The following is a 27,638-nucleotide window of genomic DNA, read 5'->3' as shown; positions in this document are numbered from 1 at the left end:
AAGTTAGTCACAGAGCAGAGACTGTCAGTTCTCCAGCTTTTCAATGTTGCATGTGATCATAAATCTCTTGCATAAACACTTGGACACATAACCAATCCGTTTTTAGCTCATTAATTATATGCCACAAATAAAGCGAGTTTTAACATGAACTATTTAAATAACGTACGCCCTATGTAAGATTTGTCCTACTTAAATGGCAACTGAGCTCTACTGAGTTATTTTGACGTATAAATAACAATAATAGCAAACATTTTAGTGTTTACTATATGTCAGGCACTGTTCTAACCATCTGATATGTGTTAACTGGTTTTATCCTCACAAAAACCCCAGTAGATGTCATTATCATCCTCTCAGAGAGGAAACTGAAGCACAGAGGTCACATAGTAAGCAGCTGCCAGGACTTATCTGTAAGTCTGATATCTGAAGCTATGCTCTGACCACTAACTTAAACAGTCTGCTCTAACAAATTGGACATTAAAACTTAAAAGTTTTAATGTATCAGTTGTGTTGATTGCTAAGCTATACAAATGTAATTTAGTGCCATTTTCTATATTTCCCTTCATTTCCTCATTATCTCTAACAGTTTTTTTAAAAGAATGGAACAAGTTTTCTCTTTGTTAGAACATATCTGTTTTAAGTATTCAGTAAGCATCACATGACCCAATTATGTAATATGTCTAAGGAAATGTTGCTTACTCTTTTCTAATTGGGTCCATTTCATTTGCATTGAAATCTGCACTAAGGGGAGAAATCACTGTCCCTATATGATATCCCAGTGAAGGAAGTTTTCAAATAAACTTTATTATACTAAGAATTCCTTTATAAAAATGAACTATATTTTCATGCATTATAATAATTAGGTATAATTCCAGAAAACTATGTATTAATTTATAGTTTTATTACTGATACAAAAGAAAACTTCAAATACTGTACAGTGAAGTGTGCTGTAGAACTCTATATAGATGGAATACACTATTACCAATTATTTATTACTCAAGTGTAATATATACAGCAATCACAAAATCAGAAAATAATGGATAACAGCCAGTGCTTTAGGGATGGTAGAACATCTATACTGTTTTATTGAGCAGTTAAAGCACTTGCTATTTAATTTTTTCTAAATATTTACACTATTACACTTATTTTTACATATTCTTAATAACATTTCCCTCTAAAAAGCAGACTCTCCAGCTCTTGGCACTAATTCTTAAAGTCAAATAAACCTGAAAATACTGACAACCTTTTCAGTCCTTTATTGCTCTACCACAGGCATAAAAGCTCAGGAAGGGACTTGTGCATTCTAAAGAAAAGTATGCAATACCTTAAAATTTTTAAATACTAAGTAATTGATACTCACAAGCAGATAACATCAACTAAAACTTTTTTTTTACTAGTTTTCCTTTTCTTTTACAAGAGAATCATCGTATTAATATTATACTAAAAAGCATGTAGACTCCATAATTTAAAAAGTTAAATGTCAGATATACAAGTAATGGCATTTTCTCCAATAATTCACAATTTTTACAATTTCTGCTATTTTGGAGCAAACATTAAAATTCTCACAATTTAAGTATCATTAAATATGAATTGAAACACTTAGCATCTCAAAGAATTATTAAGAATGGCAGAACTTACAATTAACTACAAATCTTACATTGGTGATATAGCCCCTTTTGTTATTTCTTAAGTAAACATTCTACTGTGGTATGTTTTCAAGTGAATAGTTCTGGTTTGAAAAATTATATTAAGAGCCTTGAGGTTATGCAATTTTGTTAAATTACATGATAACCTGGAAATGTAGGATATATCTACCCCAACTTAGAGTATGTATCTCACTACTACTGTTATAAGAGGTAATTTTAAATTCATATTAAGATGAGTGGAGTTTAATCTGATTTTGCAAAGGTTTTTATGAAAATCTTAATATGGAAACCTTGTTTTGAGAACCATGAATCTCTCAATATCTGCTCTGCAATATTTTATGTCTGGGCCAATTAAAATTCCTGTTTGAAAAATGAAGACCAAATGGTATTGATATTCTGAAATAAACATTTTATGATATTGTCACTATATTGACCAAAGCTTAATTAAAGACAGAAGTTGTAAGTTTATTTCATACTTAAAGGTTGGTTAGTAGTGAGGTCTAAATTTTTTAGAGAAATGTTCACTAGCAGCCAGTTATTAGTAGGTAACTACATAAAATAATACTGTTATAAACTTTGCAGTTAGTAGCTAACATGTGATGTCAGTACAATTCTCAGAAACCTGTTATTAGTATGTGAGTTGCTAGTAAGTGATCTTCCCTGAGGTAAGAGACCATATGCAAAAGTTTGCTAATTTCCAATAAAGTTAGATTCTTAAAAATAATGGCAATAAGGACCTGTGTGGCTGGGAATCATAGATGCATTTCACTTTGTTATCTTAATTGCAAGCAGTAGGCTTGACTGTAAAAACGAAACAAAATCACCAGAAGATATAAAGCAAGTTTCACAGTCAATAGCACTTGCTAAATTTCTCAGGTCTTGAGCTTAACATTTTCCAATAAAATACCTGAAATATAGTGAAAGGAGGGGAAATGGGCCTTAGGCTTGCTCTTTAACTAGTTCCTGAGTAACCATTCCCTTGGAGTTCGTTATATTCTTGCTCATAATATTTGACAGTGTCTTGTTTTCTTCAATTTCAACCAGTTTCTCACAACCAGTATTCTAGACACACATCATCTTCAACTCTACCTGGACTTTGGGTCATATAGTCAACCTTGGTATGACTAACTATAAAATGGATTAGTGAAGAAAAAAATTTACTTCAATTTTCAGTTAAACACTGCAAATAGAATTTAACTATAGGACTGAATTAGAGTTATAACATTACATGTAGGGCTAAGAAAATATTTCAACTAATTTATGATCCCTAGGTTGGACTCAAAGTTGCGGATGTCCTGGTAGTATTAAAATGGTAGTACTAATAAAATAATCATTCCTATAATTATGTATTTGATTATGATAACCATATGGAAGGGCAAACGATGGTAGTCAAGAACTTAAAGAAATTCTGCTCTAAAACTTTTTTGTGAAGATGATACCTGGCCCACTTCTCAAAAACCATTAATTACTGCAACCAAATTTCAGTTATCTAAAATAATTTCAAGAAACCTGACCATTCTCAGAATCGAGCCTTTTATTCTTTATCAAGGGAGAACCCAAACTATTATTTTAATGTTCACACCTAACCAGCTTCTAAATAGCACTGCTCTGGCAAGAGAAATTAATAGTGTTGTCAAAGATTAGCCTGCCTTCTAATGTTCACAGGTGCATTCTAGTTTGACTAAATGCAAAAGTATTTAATAGGGAGATAAAATGTGCATCTGATATTTTTACTTTATGCTATGAAATTATATTTGTCAGTTATTAACTAAACATACCGAGCCACAGGTGAAGAAAATATTTGTTGAAAGGTGATTATATCATTTACCTGGAAGCAATGCATTCGTTTGTTAACCAGTTTTCCTGTATTTAGACTAAAAAAAGTATGTGGTGATGGAGGGGCGGGAGGGTGTTAGTGGCTGAAAAAACCCAAAAATAATTATAGTGGTTAGTGATATTTGTAATTTTTAATTTAACACACAGAAGTCACCTGTACTAACCAAATGGGAAATATTATTTGGTAGCTGCAGTTCTTTATGCAAAACTAGTACACAATATAAAAGTTCTAAAATTTCCTTATATTTATAGACATAGAGAGAGGTATCTGAAAGTAAATTTAGAAGAAGAATGGAGACAATATGGTTTTAAAAATGTGATAATGTGATAAAACTAACCCAAATATGTATCTTGCTCAGATATCACCTGCAAAATATCTAGAGTCTCCATTCTTTCCCTATTCAAAATAAAGTAGTTAACTTAATAAGTGAATTCATCAGAGATACTTTCATAGAAAGAAACCAAAAACTCCCTTATTTGGAAACACAAGTTAAAGTTCTGTCTATATTCCTTATGAATCAACAGGTTGACATTTTAAAACACCTGATAATATAATTTCTGATGTACATTTTCTTGAAATGCAAACGGTTCTGCATCTGTTAACACGAGCAAACAGAGAGAGCCAGGCTTTAAATGCTCTAGATAAGAGATTGTATTAACATACATTTTGTCTTTCATCCATTCAAATTCAACTTAATTTCAGTGAACAGAGGAAAAAGATGGATTAACGTGTACATTTCAGAATACAGATTTGCAGAATAGGATAAAATAGTGCAATACCAGTCTCAGGATAAACATTCTTTAAGGAGTAAACGTGAAAGCTGCTTCTTGAGGAAACTGGCACTAAAGATTTGATGAATACACTATTTAAGCAAATGCCTGGTTGATCAGGGTATGACGCAGTCAAATTTGCATCCAAATCCAAGTGAAGCCAACAAATGAAGAAAATCTTATGGATTCTAAGAAAAAAGGGAAACATTTTTGGTTCAAAGGGGCTCAAATACATTTAGCATATACAAGCTTAAATACCATTGATCGAAATTGTAGAACAATGTAACTCATTCATAAAGATAAATTCTTATTTATAAATGCTCTGTGAATCTGACAAACTCTGAAAATTAGAGATTAACTACTGCTACCATTATTTTTATTATTTTCTACCACACATTGCAATCAACTTTTCTGCAAGATTAAAGGACAAAAATTTGGTAGTACTTGACCAGGCCAGGATTCAAAATAATGGTAACATATTATCAACAACAGAGCACACACTTGGCTGTGTTGGCTCAGACAGCAACATTACTGAATCACATTGACTTTATCATTCTAGAATAGTTATCTTCCCCAACCTTGCTCAAATCAGCAAAATGTTATATCATTACACTACATTCTCAAGATAGTTTCACCAAGAATATATATCTCTATGAATGTGTTCATGTTCACAAAAGTGTCAGGATCCCAGTGTCTAATATATCCTTTTATGAATTTCAAGATACAATTTACTTCAGATAACCTTCAAATTTACATAAATCCTTTGACACGCTAATAAATATGTGGAATGGTTACCCTGATGACATCAACATTAGCAAAATCTTATTTCCCCCCAGCCCTAGCCTTTTCAGAAATCAAACATAAGTAGCAAGAGAATTTTCATGTTTTAAACATTAAGACTTTCATGGAATTAAAATTACAGTGAACCACATATATGGAAGAAAGTCATTTCAGCGGATCTAATAACTAATTTATAGGAATTTAGAGCCAGCCTGGGCAGCAGTATATTAAAAGCTATTGCCAATCACACACTTGCTATCATGCACTGAATAACAAGATATAATCTTTGAATTATATACGTACAAGATTTTTAATGACTAATCAAGTTATGTGGCCCAGCCAACAAATATTACATGTTCACAATAAACATTCTGCATTTATTAGCCTCTAATTAAATCAAGAGTGATCCATTGGCTCAGTTGTGTTTGTCATCTCAGCATCTTGACTATCCATCTCTTCAGGCTCCTCCACGGAATTTCCCTTTTGTGCTTTTGACCTTGTAGCAAGTGCTGCTCCCAGTGCCTCTGCCACACAGCCATCAGTTGTTTCCGTGTTCAAATTTTCAGTGCCACCAGTTAGAGAAAAAGATTCAGGTAAGCCAGTCTGAAGACTCCCAGACTTCACAGAAGGACTCACAACTTCGACGTTCCTTTGAGGAAGATCAGACAGTGACTGCTCTGTACTTTGATCCCGCAAGTGCTTGTCCATCGACGCCTGAATAGAAGAAACCATTTCCTGCAATTTTTTTCGCTGGGCCTCAACCATATCAGGATCAAGCTGCCTGCTGTCTCTCATTGTAACTACTCCAGGAGCTATTCGAATAAGCTCACTGTTACTAGGAGCAGCTGTGAATACAGAAGGCTCTGTTTTAATGGAACTACTAAAGTGTGTCCCTGTGGTCTGCTTCCTTACAACTGGAGTTTCCCTAGCTCTTGGCTCAAGGTGTGGGGTACTGGATGCAGTTCCTAGAGAATGCCCTTTTCCCTGAAAGGCAGTCACATTATGAAGCTGCTCGGATTTCTTTTTCACTACTCCACCACTACCTAGTTTTAATAACCCATGTGAGGGACTTGACTCCCTACTTCTTGTCGTAGCCTCTGCTCGAACCTGACTTACAGCCTCTTTGACTAAATCTTCAACATCAGGACCGATGGGGAAATGTCCTGCAGCATCCACACACAACTCCAGCCTATCTTCAGAAGCATTATAGACAAAGGTTTTGCCAGGCAGATGTGGAAAAGTGCAATGCTTGCCATCAGCCATACCTGAAGAGAGGAAAAAGAATTTAACATATTAAAATCTTACTTGAAAGGTGTAGTAAAGACAATTATAATTGAAATAGTAAACTTCCAATAATAATTTACAGGTAACAGCTTTCAAAACAAACTTAATTAGCAAATAATTTATTACACTTATTAATAGAATTTAATGCTATTACAAAAAAAGAAATACCACCATAAACCTTAATGTAGTTTCCCAGGGGATTTGAAAAATATATATCATTAACCTATCACAAGGTTAGGAAAGTTAGGCTTGAAACAAACCTTTTGTTAGGCTTGAAACAAACCTGTTTGTTAGGCTTGAAACAAACAGCTTGCATAAGAAAAACACTAGCAATTGTGTTAGTAAAGCATTTGCTCATAGTAAAGTAATAAGAAAATATACTTTCATTTAGTAAAATTCAAATTATAAACTTTAAAAATACCTATAAGGGCAAAGTGTTGTGTACATATGTTGCGCAGTGTCTTGAATTAAAAATCATAAGTGATTCTATTAAATTACAGAATACCAGAATAAAAGTTTTCTCTGTGTATATATATGTATTTTTCACAAATATAAAAAGTATGAACTTTCAAAATAAGATACTCCATATTAAATAGGTGTGGAGGCACATTTAGGAAAGCTAGGATTAAGGAAGGCACTGTGACTTAAGTATAACTGGAAGAACTGACATTTGGTTACAAAAGATTAATAACATTGTATTCAATTCAATTCCTTTGAAATAGTTGTACTTCATGTTACAACTCTTATTCCTCTCTGGCAGATCAGAACCACCAAAACAAGAGTGAGTTATGGATGCTCTTCAAATGGCCCAGTGTGATATACCTTCTCACAGTCAATGCAGCAGTAGAGGGTAAGAATTTTAAAGCAGGCTTCCCTTTATTTTCTAGCTGAAGAGTTTGGTCTCACTACATGGTATTTCAAATTTTTATACTTTTTCCAGCCTGGGCATAAAAAAATTGCATGTGTGTTTTAAGCTATCCAATATCTTTACATTTTAAGTATAGACTCCAAATATGCAAAAATAAGGCTTTTCAACTTTTATGAAACCATAAATTTTCTATGTTTAAAAAAAATGAACTTTTAATAATATATGGGTATGTTTATGGCAAAATATAAAGGCAAAAGCAAACTAGTTTAAAATGAATGAGACTGTTAGTAAGTACTACAGAAATTCAGAGAGGGGAAGGATGAGTGAACTCTGGAATGCTTTGTGGGCACTTAGGTAGTCTCTCTCCAGTTTTGCAGGTTATTAAGAATAGTCCCTTCCTCTCTGAAAAAAGCTACGGAGTGGTTCTAATGTATCTTACTGTGAATATTCCAAATAATCAGAGAAAAAAACAACTTCAAATGAATAAATACCATATAGTAAGTTCAAATAAACATTCATTTCAGTGATAAGTGAAAATCTAATGAGAATTTCCTCTTGGCACATTTTTGGCAGAGAGAACTGACAAAAATAGATGTACAAAAATTAAAATCAGAGATGTCTAAATAGTACCTTTCAGAGTACAACCCTTAAATCAGTTTACCTCCTACCAATCCCCTACCTCAGAGATCTGTAAACCATAGCTCAGGAAACAAAGGTAGCAAAAAAGAGAATTTTGAATGGTAAGGCCAGGGATGCCCCAAGGAAAAGCTTTTAAACAATCATTTCAATAGATAACAACTATTGAGCCTCACTATATGCCAGGAGCTAAAGTAGACCCTGAAGATTCCAAAATAAAATGTAATTGTTAGGAGATGGAGACGAGTGTCAATAGACAATTATAATGCAATCAGGTAAGTATAACAATGAGTATAGTACTTATTTCAACTAATTATTTGAGGATTATATGAGAACACATGCAAAGCACATACCACAGTGCCTAATATACATCATGCAGTCAATAGTTTTAATTTCTATATTAGATCACAAGGGTTTGTAGTCGTTTCCAGGCTGCTACTGTGATGCTTTCCCTTGGCTATCCCTGGAAAGAATCACGGTCCCACACGTTTATCACAGTATTATTTACAATGAAACACTGGAAACAATCTAAGCTTCAACAAGAAGAGAAGGGTTAAGAAAATTACAGTCTATCTACCTGACAGAAGTAATATGCAGCTATTAATACTGATATAAATAAGTAACCTATGATGCCTCATTGATACAGTAAAATATGCATAATACAGGAAAATAGCAGGAAGCAAATCTAAGTATTGGAATTACAATCATGACCAAAAAATGCATGTATAAGACAAGTATTTAGCAATTATAGGTGATATTCCCTATTTCTATAGTTTCTAGACTTTTTACATTATTAAAAAACTTTAAAATATATGTTGAAAAATCAATACAAATACTGTGTTGTGATTAAACAATCATTTAGGTTTTATATCACTTATATAGTCCTTTGAATTTTAAGAATCAAGGTGTATTAAAATTTCTATATCATATATCAACAATTCTATTGCACATATACACCAAAAGACATGTATAATAATGTTTATAGCTACATTCTTTCTTACATCAAAAAACTGGAAACTACCTAAAGTGCACCAGAACAATGCATGAATTAATTTAAAAATAACTTTCCAAACATAAAGAATAGGAATATTAAAAGTCTATCTGTTATATTGGGCAATATGTCTGTTCAAATGTAGATATAACCATCCATCTGTTAGGGTGGATTTGAACAAAGTAAGAGAATTATGTTCTTTTCCAATTTTTGGAGGGTATGGGTGTATGTCTGGGGGTGAGGAGGGCTTGTTATGCTTTGATTCTTTGACCACGGGATGATGATAATGATTTGCCACATGAATCTGTCCTAAAAATAGAGGTAACATTTTACCACAAATATCAGATGAAATTATATTTTGAAAGGTAAAATGATTTTCTGATGGTGACCCATTTCAAATGTCTGTGTTACAGTCAAAAATTTTAAAAATAATTCTGCAAATAACAGCTGGGATTCTAATAATAACAAACATTAGCTAAGTATTTATTAGGTACCAGGCCCTTTGCTAACTGCTTTATGTGCACAATCTCATTTGATCCTAATAATAACCCCGATATTATCATACCCACTTTACAAATAGAGAAACTGAGACTTAGAAGTCACACAGGAATAAGTAGTAGAACCAAAATTTAGTATCAGATGTTCCTACTCCAGAGCTCTAAACTCCCTCCTAATAAGAATAAATACCACAGGTAACATTTAAAAAATATAACAGCTCTACTGACATATAATTCACACACAGCTCACCCATTTTTAAGTGTACAGTTCAATGTTTTTTAGCATATTCAGAGTTGTGTAGCCATCACCACAATCACTTTTAGAACATTTTCCCAGAAAGAAACCCTGAACCCATTAGCAGTCACTCCCATTTCCTCCCCCATCCCATTCCCAGCCCTAGGCAACCACTGATTTACTCTCTCTGTCTCTCTAGGTGTGCCTATTCTGTCATTTATATGACTTTTCATATAAGTAAAATAATACAATATATGGTCTTTTGTTTCTGGCTTGTTTCATGTAGCATAAGATTTTCAAGGTTCATCAGTGTGGTCTGTATCAGTACTGCATTCCCATTCCTTTCTATTGCCAAGTAATATTTCATTGTATGGATATATCACATCTTACTTATCCAGTGTCTAAGTTGATAGACATTTGCATTGTTTCCAGTTCTGACTACTATGAATAATGCTATTATGAACATCTGTGTACAAGTTTTTTGTGGACACGCTTTCATTTCTCTCGGGTGTACACCTAAGAGTGAATTGCTGGGTTATATAGTAGCTCCATCTTAAATCTTCTGAGCAACTGCCAGACTTTCTTCCCAAGCGGCTGCACTATTTTACTTTCCCACCAGGATTTCCTTGCCCACCATTCTTAATATCTGTCTTTGTGATTATAGCCTTGCTAGTGAGTATGAAGTACTATCTCATTGTGGTTCTGATTTGCATTTCCCTATGGTTAATGATGTTGAGCATCAGTTCATGTGCTTATTGGCCATTTATATATTTTCTCTGGATCCTTTGCCCATTTTTAACTGGGTTGTCTTTTTACTGCTGAGTTCTTTATATTCTAGATGCAAATCTATTATCTGATATATAATATGCAAAATTTTCTCATTCTGTGAGTTGTTATTTCACTTTCATGTTGGTGTCCTTGCAGCACAAAAATTTGTTTTTATTTAGCTACATTTTTTTGCTTGTACTTTTGGTGTCATATCTAAAAAGATTTTGCCTAATGCAAAGTCAAGAAGTTTTATGCCTATGTTTTCTTCTAAGAGCTTTCTAGTTTTAGCTCTCATACTCCAGTTTTTTTATACATTTTGAGTTAATTTTGTATTTGGTGGGAAGGAGAGGTCAAACTTCATTCTTTTGCATGTGGATATCCAGTTGTCCCAGCCCTGTTCACTGATAAAACTATTCTTTCCCGCATTAAATTGTCTTAGCATCACAGCTAACATTTTAAAAATAATTTCAAACCAAAACCAAAAAACTATTTAGAAAATAATCAAGAGCGTCATCCCCACACCACCCACCACAACCCTCCCACACACAAAAACAACTGAGGGAAGTTATTTTCAGTCCTATGAAAGACAGTGCATACTTACCCCAATTACTGGGAGCCCTATCATCAATCATAATTAAGTAATAACTTTTTAAAAACCACTAACTGGGGCTTCTCTGGTGGCACAGTGGTTGAGAATCCGCCTGCCAATGCAGGGGACACGGGTTCGAGCCCTGGTCCAGGAAGATCCCACATACCGCAGAGCAACTAAGCCCGTGTGCCACAACTACTGAGCCTGTGCCCTAGAGCCTGCGAGCCACAACTACTGAGCCCGCGTGCCACAACTACTAAAGCCTGCGTGCCTAGAGCCCGTGCTCTGCAACGAGAAGCCACCGCAATGAGAAGCCTGTGCACCACGACAAAGAGTTGCCCCCGTTCGCTGCAACTGGAGAAAGCCCGCGCGCAGCAACAAAGACCCAACGCAGCCAAAAATTAATTAATTTATTTAAAAAAAAATTAACTGGTATTGATATATTTCAGAAGGTAGAATGAAGTGAAAGATGGAAAGTTATTTAAAAAAAAAAAAAGATGTAAAGTTAAAAAGAAAGGGATGCAGGGCTTCCCTGGTGGCGCAGTGGTTGAGAGTCCGCCTGCCGATGCAGGGGACATGGGTTCGTGCCCCGGTCTGGGAAGATCCCACATGCCGCAGAGCGGCTGGGCCCGTGAGCCATGGCTGCTGAGCCTGAGCGTCCGGAGCCTGTGCTCCGTAACGGAAGAGGCCACAACAGTGAGAGGCCCACATACTGCAAAAAAAAAAAAAAAAAAAAAAGGGATGCAAAAAAAAAGGCAGGGGGATGCTCAGAGAGAAATTTATAGCTTTAAATGCTTATATTAGAAAACAAAAATTTGTAATCAATAATCTAAGTTTCTACTTAAAGAAACTAGGAAGTGCAAATTAAATCCAAAGGAAGCATAAGAAAGAAAAAGTAAAGATAATAGCAGAAGACAAAGAAAATGAAATGAGGAAAACAATGCAGAAAACCTGTAAAACCAAAGCTGTTTCTTTGAAAAGATCAATAAAACTGCTAAACCATTAGCTGGACTAGTCAGCAAAACAAGAAAGGCACAAATTGCCAATATCAGAAATGACAGAGCTATAGACCTTGAAGACATTAAAAGGACAGTAAGGGAATATTATAAACAACTTTATGCCAATAAAATTGATAACTTAGATGAAACGGACAGATTTCTTGAAAGGCAAAACTAACGAAGCTTATTCAAGAAGAAAGGAATAACCTTAAGAGCAGTCTATTAAAGAAATTAAATTCATAGTTAAAAACCATCCAATAAAGAAAACTCCAAGCACAGATGGCTTCACTGGTGAATTCTACCATTTAAGAAAGAAATAATATGAAAGCTATTACAAAATCTACCAGAAAACAGAAAAGGAGTGAACACTTCCCCACTCAATTTTCTGAAGCCAACATTACCCTGATTAAACAGTCATTACAAGAAAACTACATATCATTATTATGCCTCATGAATACGGTCATAAAAACATTCAGCAAAATATTAGCAAAGGGGCTTCCCTGGTGGCACAGTGGTTAAGAATCTGCCTCTCAAGGCAGGAGACGTGGGTCTGATCCCTGCTCAGGGAACTAGATCCCACATGCACAGCGTAACTAAGAGTTCACATGCCACAACTAAGGAGCCCGTGAGCCGCAACTAAGGAGCCCACCAGCTGCAACTAAAGGAGCCAGCAAGCCACAACTAAGCCACAACAACTAAGTCCGGGAGCCGCAACTAAGGAGCCCACCTGTCACAACTAAGACTTGGCACAGCCAAAACTAAATAAATAAACAAAAAAAATTTTTTTAATGGATTATAAAAAAAGAAAGAAAAGAATCCAGCATGTGACATTGGTTCAACAGTCAAAAATCAATGTAGTTCACACTATCAACAAACTAAAAAGAAAGCCCTTATAAGATCATTTCAATAGATGTGGGAAAAGAGCACCTGATAATATTCAACATCCATTCACGATACTATAAAACCATCAATAAACTAGGAATAGAAGGGAATGTCCTCAACCTGACAAAGGGCATTTCTGAAAAACCTACAGGTTTGAATGCTTTCCACCTTAGACCAGGAACAAGGCAAGGATATCCACTCTCACCACTCTATTCAACACTGAATTTATAGCCAGTGCAAAAAAGCAAGAGAGGGCTTCCCTGGTGGCGCAGTGGTTGAGAGTCCAGCTGCCAATGCAGGGGACATGGGTTCATGCCCCGGTCCGGGAGGATCCCACGTGCCGCGGAGCGGCTGGGTCCGTGAGCCATGGCCACTGAGCCTGGGCGTCCGGAGCCTGTGCTCCACAATGGGAGAGGCCACAACAGTGAGAGGCCTGCGTACTGCAAAAAACAAAACAAAACAAAAAAAACTAATACTACCAAGTGCTGGAGGAATACAAAATGGTCCAGCCAATCTGGAAATGGTCTGGAAGTTTCTTATAAAGATGAGCATATACTTACCACATTTTTCAGCAATCCCACTCCTAGGTATTTACCAAAGAAAAGTGAAAACATACGTCCACACAAAGATGTGTACACAAATGTTTATAGTGGCTTTATTCATAGTAGCCAAAAACTAAAAACAAACTAAATGTCCTTCAATTGGTTATGGAATTTTTAAAATGTGATATATACATACAATGGAATAATACTCAGCAATAAAAAACAAATAAACTACATGCAACCAGACGGATGAATCTCAAAAGCACTAGGCTAAAAACTGAAATTGACAAAATTTTTCCGTAAAGGGGCAACCTGGTAAATATTTTAGGTTTTGCAGACCATATAGTCTCTGTCACAACTATTCAACTCTGCCACTGCACTGCGAAAGCAGCCACAGACAATATGTAAACATGAGTGTGGTTGTGTTCTGATAAAACTTTATATACAACAGGCAGCGGGCCTGGTATGGCTCACGGGTAGGAGTTTGCCAACCCCTGTGCTCAATCAAAGAAGCCGACACAAAAGGTTAAACGATATGGTCCCATTTATACGGTGATATGAAAAAGGAAAACATATAGAGACAGAAATCAAATCAGTAGTTGCCAGAGCCTAGGGGGAGAGGTAAGGGATTAATTAGAAAGGGGCACAAGGCGACTTTTTTGGAATGGTGGAAATACTCTATATCTTGATTGTGGTAGTGGTTATGTGACTGTATGTTTGTCAAAATTCACATGCCTGTATTCCTAAAAAGGGTGAGTTTCACTGTATGCAAATTATGTTTCAATAATCCTATCTTAGGAAGGAAGGGAGGGAGGGAGGGAGGGAGGGAGGGAGGAAGGAAGGAAGCAAGGCAACTGGCCAGCTGGCTATTCTTTGGTCCCCAATTCAATAAATCAAAAGAAAAAACATTTTTTGAGACAATCAAAAATCAAGGAAATTTAAACACTGACTGGATAGTTGGTGATATCTTAAAAATTACTGTTCATATTTTTTAGATGTGATAATGGTATTATGGTTATTTTTTAAAAAGAAAAAAAAACAGTGCTTACTTTTAGAAATACATACTGAAGTTCTTACAGATGAAATTATGTCTGAGATTTATTTCAAAACAGTCCATTTGAGATGGGGTAGGTAGAAATGTACTGATAATTATTGAACCTGGGTGGTAGGTAAATAGGGGTTCATTACATTATTCTTGCTACTTTTATGTGTTTCAATATTTCTACAATAGCCAAGTTGGGTTTTGTTTTTTTAAGAAGGAAAAAGAAGTGTATGAGAAAGAAAACAAACAAACAAACATAAAATAGAGATTATGTACTTAATATCTACAGAGGTCAGGTAGGTAAGAAAGTGAGATAAGCCAGAGTGATAAAGTCTGGGGCCAAAAGTACTCACATCAAATTTTTGATAAAACACATGGGGTCCAAACATACATACTGGCAACCTCTCTCTTGAAACTGTGAAGATACAGTTATACACTTGCACATATCTTTATAAACAATGTATACCCAATGTGAAAAGAGGTTAAATGTAAAGTGAGCTGTTTCCTAGAATCCAGAAAATACTGAGGTATATAGTAATCATAGTCAAAACACAACAACAAAAAAACACTGTATTATCTGGTTCTGGGACAGTCACTAGCATTATAAACAAATCGGCCTCTAATTTCACAATTTGTCTTTAGCTGTTAAGGATCATATACATAACTTAAATGAGAAAACAGGAGAAAGAAAGTGATAGGAGATTTTTAGTAATATTATAGCAGAAAACGTAGCTGACCATATCAGGATAATAATCCATTTTAACTAGGCAGACTGATAAAGAAAAATATGTACCTAATATTAACACTGGAAATAGTTTCATAAGAATATTATCTGAACTTTCTTAATCTTAGAATAGCTTGAGTGGAGATATTATCTAAGAATAAAATCAGAAAGCAACTATACCCATGGTTTTCTTCATAATATTGTAGAATACGCCACCCTGCTGGAACATGTGAGGAAGCCCCTTTGCATAAGACCATACATCTTCTCCTGTAAAATAAAGATACAGTATTAGCAACTAACAAGAGAGTTCAACCCAGGCTTGCTTTAATATGGATTAGCCTTGAACAGAGATCGCAAGGCAGACCTCCTAAGTGAGTGATGCAGTCTGGTGTAATACAACATATAGGAAGTGATATGGAATGAGGGAACATGACTAGAAAATGCATGGTCCATCTAAGATGGCAGCCATCGCCAAGTGCTGTCATGGAAGAGTAGAGGCCCAATGTTTCAATATCAAATGGCATTTCAAGAGAAGCCAGAAATCCAGGTTTTTAATGTTTAATTCTCCCCCCTTTTTTTTTAATGTCTTCTATTTATTTGTTTATTTATTTTTGGCTGTGCTGGGTCTTCACTGCTGCGCGCAGGCTTTCTCTAGTTGCGGAGAGCAGGGGCTACTCTTCATTGCAGTGTGTGGGCTTCTCATTGCAGCGGCTTCTCTTGTTGTGGAGCACGGGCTCTAGGCGCACAGGCTTCAGTAGTTGTGGCACGTGGGCTCAGTAGTTGTGGCTCACGGACTCTAAAGCGCAGGCTCAGTAGTTGTGGTGCACGGGCTTAGTTGCTCCGCGGCATGTGGGATGTAACCCATGTCCCCTGCATTGGCAGGAAGATTCTTAACCACTGCACCACCAGGTAAGTCCCCCCATTTTTAAATGTAGGAACTAATTCAAAAATGTCTTTAGGGGCTTCCATGGTGGCGCAGTGGTTGAGAATCTGCCTGCTAATGCAGGGGACACGGGTTCAAGCCCTGGTCTGGGAGGATCCCACATGCTGTGGAGCAACTGGGCCCGTGAGCCACAACTACTGAGCCTGCATGTCTGGAGCCTGTGCTCCGCAACAAGAGAGGCTGCGATAGTGAGAGGCTCGCACGCTGCGATGAAGAGTGGCTCCCGCTTGCCACAACTAGAGAAAGCCCTCGCACAGAAACAGAGACCCAACACAGCAAAAATAAATTAATTAATTAATAAACTCCTACCCCCAACATCTTTAAAAATAAAAAGTGTCTTTAAAGCTGCATGAGTCAATAATGGGCATATTAAACAAAATACATATGAAGACCCAATCCAGTTCAAAGTAAACTAGTATGCAACTGTGGACTAGAACAACAAAAAAGGTTACAGAAAGATACTATGTTTTTAAAGTAGAATATAAAAAATATATTCTATATTTAGGTTAAAACTAATAAAAACAGATGGAAAGGACTAGGGAGAAAAGTAAATAGGTAGACTGAAGATAAGTAATTAATGTATTTTGTTGTTGCAAAGTTGACTTTTTAAAACAGAAATTTAGGGGGGAAATGACCTATTGATGAGATTTAGAATAAACATTAGAAGCCCACAAAATAGCTATAAGCAACCCACTATTTCACAAAAACGTTGTTTTCAAGAACATCCTTTGACAGTGCCTATTATCAATAAGAAGTTTCAAATAAAAAGTTAAGGATGGGGTCTTCCCTGGTGGCGCGCAGTGGTTGAGAGTCCGCCTGCTTATGCAGGGGACTCGGGTTCGTGCCCCGGTCTGGGAAGATCCCACATGCCGCGGAGTGGCTGGGCCCGTGAGCCATGGCCGCTGAGCCTGTGCGTCCGGAGCCTGTGCTCTGCAATGGGAGAGGCCACAACAGTGAGACGCCCGTGTACCGCCAAAAAAAAAAAAAAAAAAAAAAATCTAAACGGGTGCCAAAATAGTAAACTCCTCAGAACTGAACACCTAAATACTAGTAAGAAAAACGATGTTTCTTAATATTGATACTTTACAAACCCAACTATTCCTTACTTAAGCAGGCAGAACTCTAAAAAGTAATAACTCTATTGAACTGTTTATCAACCTTGTGTTTTCATTATCTACCTAAGAATTATCCATTATCTTCCTAATCTGCCTCGACCATGGTATTTGCATACTACAGATATGCTGTTTATCTGTTTACATACTATATGTATATCTGTACTTTTTTCATTAGAGTAAGATTTATTTTACCCTCCCCCAAGAACCAATTTTCACCCCCTTCAGACCTATATGGCCCCAGTGAGCATGGATACTCTATTGCTTTAAGGGAAGGATAGATACCACCTAAATCTCTATTGTCTACCCAGCTCTGATCAGGCACTTCACATAATTTCGTTTTCTCCTCCAAACTGAGCCCAATTTTACAGAAAAAGAAACAAGCTCAGAGAGTTTAAATATTTCTCGCTAGATCAAATAGCTAGTAAGTGGCAAAGCCTGGATCTGAATCCTGTATATCGTTCCACAGCTTATACCTTCTCCACTGATACTAAACCTCTACTAAAGGTCAAATCATGTTACAACAAATTTGGCAGAACTATCCATACTCTCATAGAAATCCATGGCATCAACAACTGGTTGAAAGAAAAACTAGGCAAATTATTTCCTTTGGTATATACACACTTCCACTGAAGTCATGTTTGTTAGAAACAGAACCAGGAAAAGGGATCAGAGATCAGGAAGCAAGGATTGTGACACTGCACAAGTCCCCCATCAGTCACAGATGGCTCTCTGCTACATTTCTCTCCATTCCTTCTACAACTGACCTGGTTCAGGCCCATCTCCTGCCTGAAGCACTGCCACCGCCTCAAAATTGGTTTTCCCTCTAATCTTACTCTCCTCAAATCTCTACTCCATACAGCCTTCAGAGTTAAACCTTTAATGGTTCCACCAAACCATATGGTAAGTCCAAGCTCCTTTCTCACGGCATAAAAGGCAGCCTAAGATTCCTTACCCTTGCTCCTATCTCACAGCTCTCTCATCATATCCTAACTTGATTTCTACAAAGCAACACCACCAAATTGCTCCAGTTCCCCAAAGACCAGTAATAGCTATGTATTCCTTAAAACTCAATTTAGGTGTCACTTCCTCTAGGATTCTTCTTCAGTGGTGGTTAGGTAGGTACCCTCCTTAATGCTCCCATGCATATAAACACCATAGCCCTGATCACACTGCAGGTTAACTCAGTTTACTTTTCTGTTTCCCCTTCTAGACCAGAAGATTTTCAGAGTCAGGAAAAGGTCAGTGGCCTATTTCACTTTCTATTCCCGGGCCTGGCACAATGCTGGAGAGCTAGTAGCACTCAGAATTCGTGAAATGAATACTAGCATAAATGAGGTTTTCTTTTAATAATGCCTGAGAGATGTCCATGAAAAACTTAATTGAAGCAGCACAACGACAACTGCTCTTTAATGTTATATGGATAAAATGTTAACTAATGGTACCATCTGTACCTCTTCATGAATCTAATAAAACAAAATCATAGCAAAAACAAAAGTAAAGGCTTTTAGGTACAAACTTGCAGTTATAAAATAAATAAGTGACAGGGATGTAATATACAACATGGTGACCATACTTAATAACACCATATTTGAAAACTGCTTAAAAAAGGGGGAGGAGGAATAACTCTTCTACCATTTCATTGGAAAACAAATTCTTAGAGAACAGGACTAGTCTGGTAAAGCATCTAACAAATACTATACTAATTCATATTTTTGTTAGTCTCCAATTAATTTTGCTTTATAATTCAACTGTTTCTTCATAGTACAACAGTAAAATACTTATATTGAACATACTGCATATATGTATAAATGTAGAAAAAAGTCTATACCACCACCATAGATAAGCTCTGTTCATACCTCGTCTTCCTTGAATCCTTCCTAATAGTCTTCAGTTCTCTCACCTGAACAGTAGTTATTATATATGGCAGTGATATTATGGATGTTTTTTCTTTTGGTTATCTAATTTTTTTCCTCTTTAATAAGAGGTAATTTTTTTAAGTATGTTAAAATTAAACATTTTAAAAATATCATTGTTTTTCTAATTTTTACTACTAGTAACAAAATCATGGGTTAAAAGTGAGTTTAAAAGGTCATCGTTCCAATTTTCTAACTTTAGATATTTTAAAAAGCAATTTGAAGTTTCAACAAGTGAGTAAATTTTAAAATCTAACATCTATATGAAATATATTAAAAAAACAAAACAAATAAAAAATATATGAAATATATTATTAAGTTCCCCCCCAAAATACCTAAGTTAATTCTGAACTCAAGTTCCTATTACCATAAAATAAACTGACCAAAATGTAAATTTAAAGTAGGAACATAGGGCTGTTTCTACTAGAAGAATCCTAAAGGTATTCATTAGCTGAGAAAAATTGTTGCCATCTCTCCACCCTTCCTGCAGATCCTCCCATCTAAAACTGTATCTACCTTATCAATAGTCAAAACCATTTCTAAGAAAGGCATGCTTGTTTCTCTCCTTATACTCAGTCCCTTAAGTGTCTTTTAGTGTCATCATCAGCCATTAAAAGATATATTTATCTCACACACACACACACACACACACACACACACACACACACACACAGAGTCTGATTCTCTCTGGGGAGTACAAATGTTAAAGAAAACTACTATATTCTACTTTATACATACTTGAGATCTTTGAATTTTTAAAAATAATATTATCTTATAATTAAAAAAATGTGAAGGAATAAAGGAAATAGAATTGATGTTTAACTTAATCTTCAAAGTATGATATTATAAAATCACCATTTATCACTTATGTCATAAATGGTGATTTTATAATATCATACTTTGAAGGTACATATTTACCTTAAGATACATCTATATGCATTCTTTTTATTCAACTTTATGACAGCTCCCCCATTAGAAATATGCTGTCTACAAATCAACTGGAAGGGTTACCAGAGTGTATGTTAAGAATAACAGATGCATTAAGTCCTATCTAGATTTGAAACGTCCTTCACCCAATATTTGAAGAAAAAATTCAAGATGCAATGATATTCAGACCCCAAGTCATCTTAAAAATAAGTGTTTGAATACCACGTGTGATTTTGGAAAAGCCCAAGGCAGTTACTATGAAATTATAAAATATTGTGTAATTTAAAAATGTATACTAAAAACTCATACAGTTCTTTAAGAAAGACAGAAGGTATATAAAAATCACACAAGTTTCTCAACCCCTGAAAGGATGCTAACCTTTGTAAGTAAAGTGGGGTAAATATCTCACAAATAGCCTAATTCCATTACAGCAACTCTGACAAAGTATGTATAAAACTGACAAACCGTTTTTCACAAATCTGTCTTTATCTCTTAAAAGAGAAAATTAACTAAAAAGTTAGTGGAATACAATATTAATAAAAAAGAAATTAGCCTAGTATTCACGGTGGATGATGTACTACTATCTATCATATCTACCACAAAATAGAATCCACAAAAAACTGGTCTATAAGAAAATTTAATTACATATTTTGCAATGCCAGAGTTAAAGTCACTCACATACTGTATAAATAATGAAGATAACAGTCTGAAAAAACTGTTTAATAATGTCCAAGTGGTCTGGATAAAGCAGATTAAAATCTGTGAAATATTACAGGTAGAACACTGTTATTTCATTTTAAACTACCATTGTTAGATTCAAAGTGACTAGTTCCATGAACTGAGCAAAAGATTGATGTACTCACTTAGTCTCGTTGATACAAATAATAATAGATATAAATTCTATTTAATAAATATCCTACTTAAAAACAGTAGATAGGCAACACACACGTCCCTGGCTATCAAGAAGTCAGCCTATTTAATGAAGACACACAATCCTATATCTATCTATCTATCTATCTATCTATCTATATATCCCCCATACTTTTGTAGCTTTCATCAACAGATCTCCAGCTTCCTTTTCTCTATGTATAAAAATTATAAATGAAAACTATAAAAGTATGGGATGCCCTCAGTTGAGACCCTGCAGGTAAGTTTATGGAGGGCAAGGACCATGTCTCATTCATCTTTGTACCTACAACACAATCTCTAGCTCACAGCAGATGTTCATTTTGCTGACATAATCTGCATTCATTCATTCAACAAGCATGTACTTGGCACCTAATAAGTGCCAGGGCCTGTACTAGGTGATAAAGTATTTATCGGTGAATAAAACAGGCTACTGTCTCTGCCTCTGTGGCATTTATAATGGGGGAGGCAAATGAGTAAGTAAACCAACAAACAAGATAATGAAAACTTATAACAGGTGCTAAGAGGGAATTGAACAGGGTGCAGTAATAGAGTGGTTTAGCAAAGGTCTCTCAAACCCTTAGATAAGGTGGTCAGGAGACAACCTCTTTAAGAAAGTGGTAGTAAAGCCTTAACCTAAGTGAGAAGGAGGCAGCTATCTGAACAGCAGAAAGCTTGATGAGCTATTTTCTAAACCAACATACCAGCAGCTTAGCTCACATTTGGTAATTCACAAAGTTATTTCTGCACTTTGAAATTTGCAATTTTCTAAATAAACCGTCATTTTCCATTTTCCAGCCCTCTCCAATCTAAACATCAAGAGTTCCTCAGCACTCTTTACACAGGGCTGTGTGTACTTACTTAGCTAACCCCAAACTGACATTTTTACAAACCTATCACTTTTAATTAAGAACATCTTCCAGGGAATTCCCTGTCAGTCCAGTGGTTAGGACTCTGCACTTCCCCTGCAGGGGGCATGGGTTCAATCTCTGGTTGGGGAACTAGGTTCCCACAAGCCAGGGGGCCAAAAAAAAAAAAAAAATCTTCTATGTAATTCAAATACAGTTATGAGAGAATTAGAGGTAGAAAACTAATGTTTATAGAGGAACTAATAGAGGCCAGGCACTGTCTTAGTACTTTAAAGCAGAAAGTCTCTCAAGAACCACCACCATAAAATTAGCAAAACACTCTTTTTATGCTTAAATTCTGTGTCAGAAGTAGAAGTGGGAGACTTAAAGAAATGTGTGGGTTTGTAGGGGCAGCAACATAAATGCTGGAGGTGAAGAGGGAAGAGATCGTAACAAGACGACGTTATCTTGGTCAACTCATTGCAGTCCACAGTCCAGTACTCAGATATTCAGGTCCAGAAACCTCAATCCAACCTCAAAAAGTGACTAACTGTAAATGAGAATTATATTTTACTAATTTTCATTATGAAACATATTATGCTAACCAGACTTTTAGACTACTGATCATAATCTCACCCGTGCCAAATTATTAATCTACATGGAGAACACAGCCTTCCAAGTGAATATAATCCTCACCTGCACTCTCACCTGTATTATCAATACTTACATCAGGAAGCTAAATGAGTGATCAGACTAGATGCTTGGTGACTGTGCAATCAGTAAAGGGATTCAGATCTTTGAGCCAGGCCACAGTGAGAACTGATCAAATACTCCTGCCCCTCAATTGAGACTACCTTTCTAGTTACCAGAATTTTCACGAACCCCAGTTGATGTATCTTTTCCCCTTGTATAGCAGTGTATAAACATTGCCAAACTCTGCTTTTCAACTCTTTTTCAGTGTTCAGTGCTGACCATCCATTCCATTTCTGCTGACACAGCCTTTCTTTGGATATGTTAATGTCATCTATTTAATTCAATAAAAAAAAAAACATTTCAAAGTGCCCACTCCCTGCTGGGCATCATACCAGGTGCTGAACATCCAAGGTTATATATGAGCCACATTCTCAAGAGTTCCTCTTCTATGGAGAAAGACCTCTTTTCCTGTTTTGACCTGGGAGATTGTTGGTTTTCTTAAAAGTGCCTTCAGCACATATCTAAGTTTATCCATTCTGTTATTAATGATGTTATTAAATTTTCGGAGTTCTGGGAGTACTTTGCTGTTGCCCTATGTACCAACTACAAGGGGTATCTTGTGGATAGGAGGCAACTGAAGTACTACTGGGGAGTTAAGCAGCTTGCCTGAAATCACTAAATTAACAAGTAGTGGAGCTGGAATTCAAATTCTAGGTCTTTCTCACTCCAAAATTCACAATCTTTTCCTTTATTCCGCGCAGTCTCTAAGAAACTAAAAACTCTTAAGAGATAGAAAAAAATGCAAAGTGCCTAGCTAGTACATTTCTTGACATAGCCCCCAATTCAATGACTATGTCTGCCAAAATAAAGTCAGCAATATTAAGTTATAAATTTGTATAGGGCTTTTAGATCCCCTATTAACTACTAGGCCCCTAAACTTAACAAGCCAGAAATAAATAATCTTCGTTTTGGAAGGTCAAGGACCAATTCACTGATATTTAGTACTCTTAGAAAACACAATCAAAACCCAGATCACTTTTCCAGTTGAAAGCTCTCATTTCAGCAAAAATAAGGCCCTTCTAATATGTAATGTATTTCAATTTTACTTCTATTTCAAGCCTTAATAAAGCATATTAACAGTAATTTAAACACAAAGATTAGTCAATAAAAATAATGTAAAAAGTACACCATTGGATTATTTCCCAAATCATCTAAAGCTTTAAATCATATATTTGATTGATAATCTATTTTCCTTTAATTTGTGTTGAATTATTAAAAAGAAATGCTTCTTAAGCAACCCCGTTAATATCTACCTCGGTTCCTTATGTTTCTCTTCAGTTATAATAGTTCATTACAATTCATGGCAAAGAGTCACCGAGCAAGGAAATTACTTAAACACAAATCCTAATGTACAAATAAGAAAAATGTGATGAACTGGGAAAGGGAGAACAGGAAATGGATGAGAGAGACCATTAGGTGGGAGTACAGTGAGCATATAAACCCAGAAACTGCAATTCATCAAACAGGAAGTCCTGAAATCACATGACACGCAGGAAAATGAAATTTAAAAATAAATGAAAAGGGACAAGGTGGGCAGGCTCAATAGAGCCAAGGGGGAAAAAATGAAAAAGCCTTTAAATGGATCCATTACAAGCCTATTTTTAAAAAAACAATTACAAGAATACATTATATTTAAATAATCTGGTGACAATTAGGGACTACTTTCACTTTCTTAGTTACGTTTTCCTAATATTTACTCAATAGAAAATCACACTAACATCTATCCACTAACTGTCAAAAAACTAAAGAAAATAATTTTCTTCTAAAATATATAATCAGATAGTTTTTAGGATGACCATTTTTTTCCATGAAGACATCAGAAAAACTCAGCATATTACATTCACAATTAAGAAATACTGTCTGAGTTAAATTGATCTTACCCATTAACGTTGCTAAAAGACACAAGGAGTACATTTCTTTGTCAGCTTGCTCCTGAAGTTCCTTAGATGACAGTTTACCAGTGACAGCACTCTCTTCTTGTTTCACAGTGTGGGCCGAGTGTGTTGCTGCAGACTGACTCCCTTCGGCTTTACTTTTTAGAATCTCTATTGTAATTCTGTCACCATGTTGTAAAGGAACTGGCTCCTTTTCCATTCCTGCCTGGGGTGGCATTAACTCTTTAGGAGGAAAGCCATATCGAATACACTGTAAATATGGAGGAATGTTGAATTCTCTGGCTATGCTTTCCTGAAGTTCAAAAAACGTTGTTGAAGACTTAAGTGTAACCATGGACTGTCGTCCATCATTAGTTGTTATTCGGATCTTCTTCTCCTTAGAAGTGGTTGGTGAATAGGGAGCCTTGGTAGGGGTGGCAGGTGCAGAGGAAGGACCATCACGAACGGTACTGGGAGAAACAGTCCTGGGCTGCCCCTTTTGTTCTTGTTTTAACTTCTCTGTTTTTCGTTTCTGCATTACAGAAGCCTGTTCCGTAATATTCTGTTGAATAGTTCTTTCAGTCTTACTCATGTTTAACTCCTCCTTGTGCAAAGTTTTTGTTTTCTGTCCGGTAAGAATAATTTTAGTTGGGAGCTGGGACTCCGACTCTTGTCCTTGTACGTCTCCAACTCTTTGGGCATGAGCACCATCTATATTTACAGGAGTATAATCATCAGGATTCTTTTTGGCAGTCTGATGCAATATAGTGTGGACAACTTTCTGAACCAGGATTTCACTCCCAAATTCACCTGGAAAGTGCTTGGTAACAAGTTTCATGGCAACATCGTAAACATTACTATTCAAAGATGCATCACTTTCATACTGGAACCAATATACTGTTTCTCTGACCACTCTTCCACCCCATTCCAAAGTAATAGGAAAAGCTTCTGGTAGATTGTCATACTCTTTACCATCCCAAAAATGTTTGAATCCACAACCACATTTGCCACCAGTGGACCTAGCATTAGTTCTGTCCCCATCCAAATACACAATAGACCCATCTCCTCTGACTCTTCGCACAGATGTGCCATGGCACCAATTACAAGCTGTCAGGTTACTCAATCCGTAGTCTGGTACCAGAACATCTTTCACTGAATCATATGAGCAAACCAAATTGTTCAAGGGAAAGCTATAATTTTTGTCAGGCCTCAGCTGTCCATGAGTACTTTTTGCCAGGTTATACAGTTTCCCTCCCGGAGCCAACCACTCTGGAGGAACATGAAGTTCAGAAAGGGCACCACAGAGCAAACATTTGTGAAGGCGATTATCCATTACTGCTTTTTTAGCAGCTGCTGTGACTTCTTCAGGCTGAACTCCTATCACCCCTGTCCTCCTGTAGAAATACTGATGGACATCAGCCACCAAACTAGGATGGATACCATGTATGTCCATAAAGACTTCTTCCATAGCAGCAACAAGCCTAAGTAAGTATTTATCCTGCAAACTTCTGTCTCCTCCAATAACACAACCACCGTCCTCCTCAAGTTTGATGTACTTCTTAATGAGGTCCTGAGGCACACCCCATGCTTTAGGAAGCAAATTCATAGGCAGTTTGGGCAAAGCAGCCCCTTTTATGCCTACCAAGGGGATATAATGGTTTCTACCAGAGCTACTCCAGGCAATACAGATGGGTTTGTTCAAATGACCATCTCTCCCAGTGCACTTCTCTGCAGGGATAAGGCCTGGCAGAAAGGTGGCTGAATAATCACCAGAGCTTCGCATGCCACTGAGTGAATCTAACAGAATAATCGGGCGATGCAGCACATTGGCAAGGCCAAATATGTGGATGTTCCTCAGGCCCAAGGGAACACCCTCAGGTGGTACAAACAGAGGGTCACACTCATTGATAATGTCCTCCCACTCAGCGGCATCAATGAAGTCATGGAACAGGGCTTGATATCGGGCCAGGTGCTGCTGAAAGTGCTGTTTAAGATTCTCTCTCAAGGCATGCCAGAAGAGCTCCCGGCCTACTAGAGCCCGGGACACAGCATGCACCAGGCAGTGTCCATCCCCGTCCACATGCACTGGAATGAGGCATTCCTGACTCTTATTGGCCCGCTTGATGTCCTCAAGCGTGTCATGCAAATACAGGAGGCTTCCGGAGCGGTCCTTGCCATAGCCCACCGTGTTCACATGCTCTGGTTCGATGAGGAAGGCGCGGTCCCCCAGTAAAGCGCAATCGAACAGCTCGCCCTGGTTCATGTCCCGGAGAAGCTTAGCCCGGCCTGTCTGCTTGTCCATTCCGTAGCGAGCTAAGATGGGCGACAGCAACTTGCAGTGGTAGTTGGAAAGGCCCATCACCTTTACCAATTCCGTGTTTTTCTTGGGTGCCCCTGTCACCCCGAGCAGCGCGTTCCGCAGCAGGTTGTGCAGCACTACGTCCGGGTCGGTCACCTCCTCCACCCCCAGCAGCTGTTGCTGCTCGTGCCGCTGTCCGCACTCGGTACACTCGATGCTGACAGAACCGGAGGCCGGGAAGAACAGACGCGCCTGGCACTTCGGATCCGGGCAGCTCCCGGAGAGGATTCTCCGGTCTCTCCGCTTCGAGAGCACTCCCGGAGCAGCCGCCGCCGTCGCCGCCAGAGACGGCGGAGTCTGCGGAGCCTCTGGGGGAGGAGGCGGCGGCGGCAGCGGAGGCGGCGGCGGCGGCTGAGACATAGCTCTCGGCTCCCGAGTCTCGCTCCGCGTCCCAAGCGACCCTCAAAGGCTCATAGCCAAACCCCCGCCGGCCCGACTCGGTCTAGTCCAGGCCCAGGGCGAATCACTTTCCTTTCCCTACCAGCTCCTCCTCCTCCTAAGCGAAGGCGGAAGCGCCGGACGTTGTTTCTCTTCTTGCTTCTCCACTACCGTAGCCGTTGCCCCGAACGTAACGGCCACCACCCTAGCCCGCACTCACACTCACTCGCTCTCGCTCTCTCTCCCTCAGACACACAGACATACACGCCCTCACTGAGACTGCGCAGGCGCACCTTTCGCTCTGCCCTCTGGGAATTAGAGTTTTCTAGCCTCTCTCCTGGCCATCAAGTGCTAGGATCCTGGGTCCATAAAGAACTACAAATACCGTGAGGCCAAGAGGTTCGGCGCCTGCGGAGAGGAGGAAGAGGAAGGCACTCGAAATGGGGGCAGAAAGGCGGAGAGTCGCTCACTTTGCCTGCCGGGAGTTGTAGTTTTAACTGTATGCCTTCTGTCGTCTTCCCCACTCTGGGGCCCAA

At 37.4% G+C, this 27,638-nt stretch overlaps 1 protein-coding gene across 1 annotated transcript; it reads right to left on the bottom strand.

Annotated features, from left to right (window-relative positions):
* Nucleotides 1-883: 883 nt before the first annotated feature.
* Nucleotides 884-27,397, bottom strand: VCPIP1 (valosin containing protein interacting protein 1). The gene is made up of 3 exons (XM_067712174.1): nucleotides 24,372-27,397; nucleotides 15,267-15,353; nucleotides 884-6,295 (listed from the first exon to the last, which is right to left on the bottom strand). The coding sequence occupies exons 1-3, from the start codon at nucleotides 27,082-27,084 to the stop codon at nucleotides 5,427-5,429; spliced, it is 3,669 nt and encodes a 1,222-aa protein (XP_067568275.1). The 5' UTR covers nucleotides 27,085-27,397; the 3' UTR covers nucleotides 884-5,426.
* Between the last annotated feature and the right edge of the window lie 241 nt (nucleotides 27,398-27,638).

This window comes from Pseudorca crassidens, chromosome 17 (assembly GCF_039906515.1).
Source record: "Pseudorca crassidens isolate mPseCra1 chromosome 17, mPseCra1.hap1, whole genome shotgun sequence".
NCBI lineage: Eukaryota > Metazoa > Chordata > Mammalia > Artiodactyla > Delphinidae > Pseudorca > Pseudorca crassidens.
The sequence above is the reverse complement of the archived record's forward strand: the minus strand, read 5'-3'. Positions and strand labels throughout refer to the sequence as shown.